The following is a 5,244-nucleotide window of genomic DNA, read 5'->3' on the forward strand; positions in this document are numbered from 1 at the left end:
CGCCAGGAACACGCTGCATGTTACGGGACGTGCAAGACCTTCCCTGCCGCCAGGTTGTTGTCAGCTTGGGGCAAGCTGCACCAGGGCAGGTTTAGGTGGCGCTGAGGAACAATTCCTTCCCCAAAGGGTGCTCAGGCTTTGGAACAGGCTGGAATCACCGTCCCTGCAAGTGTTCACACAGCGTGGAGACGAGGCCCTCAGTGCCGTGGGTTAGCGGTGGCCTTGGCAGTGCTGGGGTAATGGTTGGACCTCATGACCATAAAGGTCTTTTCCAACCTACTTGAGTCTATCCTACGATTCTAAGCTAGAGCAAAGGGCCAGTGGGTCTGTCCACGTGGAGGCTGCTGGGGTCTGAAGCAGTGCCTTATCTCTGGGCAGCCTCTCACAACACGGAGTTCATCATCAGTTTGTTGCTCACTGATCGACCTCTCTAATTTAAATGTTTCCTGCACAAACTAGTTTATTCTGGAAAGAGGAATCATAACCTGCTCCAGGACAATAGGTTTTGCCACCTGCTGCACAGAGCAGCTTTGACATAAGTTTTAATACAAAATAATTCCAGGTTTCAGACGCAGTAGGAGGGGTGAAGACCTGTCTCCCAACAAATACATGCTATAATGTGTTGTTAGCAAAGAGAATACAATTATGTTTTTGTTTCAGGATACAAAGTAGACTGATACAGTTACCCTGTCCAAGTAAAATGACATTATAAAGTGTTCACAAACCTTTTAAAGAACTGCTGATCCTACACGCAGCAGCTTTGAACAGTAGCTGTTTGTGAGCCAGCAAAACACATAAATAAACATGAAGGAACAACTGCTGATACCAATTATGTTTCCCTCACTGCAAGATGGCAAAATATTCTACAAATACTATCAATTTTGCCTGTTGGGAGACCACATAACAAAGTTCAGTTACAGTCCTAATTCTTCAGATTAGAATATTGAAGTAGAGAAAATAGGTTACATGTGCAGGATCTGACAAGTGTCTGGTTCTGAATTTAACTCCTTAAAAATCTACTTTGCTTAGAAGAAATAATGTATATAATTATGTACACAGAGAGTGGCTCAGATTAGGAAGGGGCTTGTGCCGTTATTCTTAGTCCACTACATATTCCTTCCACATCCTGGTGGGTTTTGGAGCTCTCAGGCTGTTCTTTCCATACCCATTAACAAATTCACTCACCCGCTCCAACCTCACTCCTTGTACGGAGAGGCTCTGCCACTGAGTTGGCGCTGACTCAACCTTGGCATCAGAAGCTGCACAGACAAAACCCCAGCAAGAACAGACCCTGCAGGGATTTAAACCAACACAGTCAAAGGAATTTCCACCAAGCTTCTGCAGACGGAAATCTTTCAAAGCTGGATTTTCAGAGAAATAGCATTGCTGGTTCCAAAGCAGCTCATCTTCCACAGGCCTTCTCCAGAGCAGAGGACTGTGCCCAAAGCTTTCCAGGTGGCCGCCAGCATGGACCAAACTACATCTATCTTCTCGGTTTCTCGTGGACACATCAGTGGTTTGGGTCAATGCATTCTGAAAGCCAGATTTTAGCTTCACGTGGACAATGTGTGTCAACTCCAACCCAGATACTGCAAGGTTTGACAAGTTTTGAGGAAACACTTGATCAGAAGTTGCAACTGGAATTCCGGCAGCACGTCAGCAGGTGGTGCCGCCAGTCCGACCGGCAACCAGGTTTCTTCCTACGGGAGCCTGTGGACAGGGTTTAATTACCCCATGAGCTCGCCAAGGTGGCGTTATGTTACTGAACTCACCTGGGACAAAGCGTTCTCAAATAGTCTTCAAAATTCATTTTAACTCCGATGTCCTTTGAAATTCATTTTAACCCTGAGCAGTTGGTTACATACATTTATAATGTCTCAGAAAATAGACATTTATGACACTCTGGTTTTGCTCAAAACTGCTGGAATTGAACAGTGTGCCGCATTTTTGTGTAAGTAACATTTCGTAGGTGACATGGTTTAGTGTGAGGTGTCCCTGCCCATGGCAGGGGGGTTGGAACTAGGTGATCTTAAGGTCCTTTCCAACCCTAACTATTCTATGATTCTAACTTTGTATCACATCTGGCTTAAATTCACCCGTAACTAGAGAACTAGTGTTTGCCATGTGGTGTTAACTGCTTAGCTAGCTAAGGGTGGTTTTGACAACCCTGTCACTGCCTGTTTGGGGACACTCAGATGAACATGGGGTTCCATCCAAAGCACCTGCAAGACGTTTTGCTGTACGACAGGAAAGAAGAGTCACGGGTAAGTCACAAGCAGCAACTTCCCCATTTAAAACTGAGCTGAAAATCAATTAGTTAATACGTAAGAGAAGTGCAGGCAGAGAGTTGGGGAATTGGTAGGGCAGCCCTGGCTTCTAGGCCGTGTGTAGGGTATGGATATATATGTAGTAACGTCTCCACTTAGGGACTCGATTGTCCTGGCCTCAACAGTACACGTCCAGCGGGACAAACCTCGGGAAGTCAAACGCTGGAAGCGTGTTACTGCTTAAAACTGCTCAGTGGTGCTGAGAGGGAGGCAAGAGGCAGCGCAGGCCAACAGGGGTCTGCCACCGCCGAGCGGTCCCGGAGGCGCCCCGGGGCAGCGCGGGTCGGTGCCCCAAGAGTCACCACCCGCCGGTGCGGGACGGAGGGAGCGGGAGCCGCGGCATCGATCGCTCGGCACTCGCGGAAGGCGCCGCATCGACGGCTCGGCGATTAGAGGCAGCCCTGCGCGGCGGTCCCAAGAGCTCCGCTATGGCCGTGTTCATCAACTTCGAGGACGAGGAGGAGGTGCGGGGGTATCTGGAGAACATCCACATCGAGTACAGCTACCAATGCTTCAAGGAGAAGGACCCGGAAGGTAAGCGGCACCGCCGTGAGTGCCGGCCCGCAGCCCCGCTGCCGGCGGCAGCCTCACCCCCCTCTCCGGTGCCTTGCAGGCTGCCAGCGGCTCGCCGACTATCTGGACGCCGTGAAGAAGGACTTTGTGGCGGCGGGGCGGGTGCTGCGCGACAACTGCGAGGCGCACGGGCACAGCGAGAGCTGCTACAAGCTGGGCGCCTACCAGGCCATCGGCAAAGGTGGGCTCGGGTTTGTCGCCGCTCACCCGTCGTGGGGGGGGCGCGTCTCCGGCCTTCAGTCGCCTCCGGGGGCGGCGCAGTGCTGCGGGGTCGCGGGTTCCTCACCCGTAGTGGTCCTGAGTGCGGGCCCCGGTGCGTGGTTGATGCCTGCGTTTCCTCCTGACCTTGAAGGAGGAACTGACCACCCGTCCTGCTTCTTTTATGGCCACATAAAAAACAGCGGGGAAGGGTGGAAAGCCTTAAATTGCTTCCCTCTGGAGAATCAGCTTTAGGTTAGCCACGTGTATTAGTATGTCTGCATAAGTGGTAAGTACATCTGAATTTTGCCCTGTGTCTTGTTCTTAAAATCTGAATTTCTTCTCTCTTCTGGCTGTTCTTCTTTTAAAGGAAGTAAAGAAGAAATAAACTTGTAGACTGGCAACACTGCTTAAAAGTCCACATACCATAAGTAGGCCTCAGTTCTGCCCAAAATGTATCTGCTGGTGCAGTAATGGGAAGCAGTTCAACTACTGAAGCTTCTTCCAAATGACAGTACTAGCAAGGAACGCGTTATTTTTACTACAGTTCAAAAGTAATAACTTTTGTGTATGTGTTGGTATACTGGCAAAAGACTACTTTGCCTAGTGTAAGCTGTTAAGAAAATCATAGATGTGGTAACAGAAAGAGTGGTTTGGGAGCTTTGGGGTTGTTTTTTTTTTTGTTTGCATAAGCTGTTGTGATTACTGGGGAGTGGAGGAGTTTCCTAACTGAAAGACATGAGCGAAACCTTTTTGACTGAGATAGTAATAGTGTCTCTGAAGTCTGCATCTCAAGTGAGGGATGCTGTACTTCCCAAAGAGCACTGGGAAGCTTGCTGCAAAGCAGAGAGCACCCATCTGGTTTAGGTGTCCTTACCATAATCTTTCGGTTTCTTGGCCCATAGGTGGATTCGAACCAGATTTGAAAGCTGCCTACAAGTCTTTTATGAAGTCCTGTGAAAAAGGTGGGAAGAAGTCAGTAAATGCATGTCACAGCGTTGGGCTCTTGGCCCATGATGGGAGAGTAAACGGTGATAAACCTGACCCCGTTGTTGCTAGAGACTATTACACAAAAGCCTGCGATGGCAACTTTGCTCCTAGCTGCTTCAACCTCAGTGTAATATACCTCCAAGGAGCACCTGGGGTCCCCAAGGACATGAACCATGCTTTGAAGTACTCACTGAAAGGGTGTGAGCTGGGTCACGCGTGGGCTTGTGCCAATGCCAGTCGAATGTACAAGCTGGGAGATGGCACTGAGAAGAATGATGCTAAGGCAGAGGATTTGAGAAACAGGGCAAAACGGTTGCATAAAGAGCAGAAAGAAGCCTCAAGTTCTATAACGTTTGGGGAGTAAAATGGTCAGCTACAGTTACTAAGACTGCAGTTTTAAATGGCAAGTGAACTTGTTAAATTGTGAACACAGAGTCTTCACTTAAATGAATACCCTGTATTTGGATATGCAAATAAAATTGTATTTTTTTTGGATGCAACATACAACTGTTGTGCCTTCCTGAGTTTCTGAATACACAAGTTCTTACTTGTATTGCTTAGATCCTTCCTCTTCTTTAAGAAAGGCAAAAACTTCTGGCCTTTTGGAAGGTTGTGCCCATGATTTCAAATACAAAAGGCACTCTCTCATGTCTAGCACTTTGGTATTGAGGGTTGTGTTTGAACACACACACACACACATGACAGCTGCAAAGTAATCCCAGCTTGGACAGTCAGAACTGTGTGATCTCTTACAAGCAGTTGTGGAACTCTGATAGCTCTGGAGAACTGCTCTAGGGCTGCTTTGTCCCAGCATGCTTTGAGAACCTTGAGCGGGTTTATTTGCTGCAAGTGAAATTTGCTATCCTCAGGCTGTATTTAGACTTGCTGATTTACTTAGTTTGTTGTCCTACCAGCAAAATTACACTTGTAACTAGGAGAGAAAGAGAAGACTTATTAGAGGCAGCAATAATAATTTGGTGTCTTGCTGATGATTAGATTATATTTAATGTCATCATTTCATCTGAGAAGTTTTGATTTCTCAGTTTGGTCTGTAAGGTTCACAGGCTGTTAGTGTAATTATTCCATTAGTGCAAATGTTTATTTGATTGTAAATCCATGTTACAGAATTATTGGATATAATTTGATTTCTAAATAA

At 47.4% G+C, this 5,244-nt stretch overlaps 1 protein-coding gene across 1 annotated transcript; it reads left to right on the plus strand.

Annotated features, from left to right (window-relative positions):
• Positions 1–2,737: 2,737 nt before the first annotated feature.
• Positions 2,738–4,554, plus strand: LOC130601446 (cytochrome c oxidase assembly factor 7). The gene is made up of 3 exons (XM_057413532.1): positions 2,738–2,861; positions 2,941–3,081; positions 4,004–4,554. Exons 1-3 carry the CDS (start codon positions 2,756–2,758, stop codon positions 4,450–4,452), a joined length of 696 nt encoding a protein of 231 aa, XP_057269515.1. The 5' UTR covers positions 2,738–2,755; the 3' UTR covers positions 4,453–4,554.
• The last annotated feature ends 690 nt before the right edge of the window (positions 4,555–5,244 follow it).

This window comes from Pezoporus wallicus, unplaced genomic scaffold, assembly GCF_028554395.1.
Source record: "Pezoporus wallicus isolate ANWC-B61680 ecotype Strahan unplaced genomic scaffold, APGP_CSIRO_Pwel_v1 contig_13740, whole genome shotgun sequence".
Taxonomy (NCBI): domain Eukaryota; kingdom Metazoa; phylum Chordata; class Aves; order Psittaciformes; family Psittacidae; genus Pezoporus; species Pezoporus wallicus.

Bases quoted from the DNA above. Each gene is read 5' to 3' on its own strand.
- LOC130601446 (XM_057413532.1), top strand. From the start codon at position 2,756: ATGGCCGTGTTCATCAACTTCGAGGACGAGGAGGAGGTGCGGGGGTAT. The intron at 2,862-2,940 runs GTAAGCGGCACC...GGTGCCTTGCAG, and splicing joins CAAGGAGAAGGACCCGGAAG to GCTGCCAGCGGCTCGCCGAC. The intron at 3,082-4,003 runs GTGGGCTCGGGT...CTTGGCCCATAG, and splicing joins CTACCAGGCCATCGGCAAAG to GTGGATTCGAACCAGATTTG.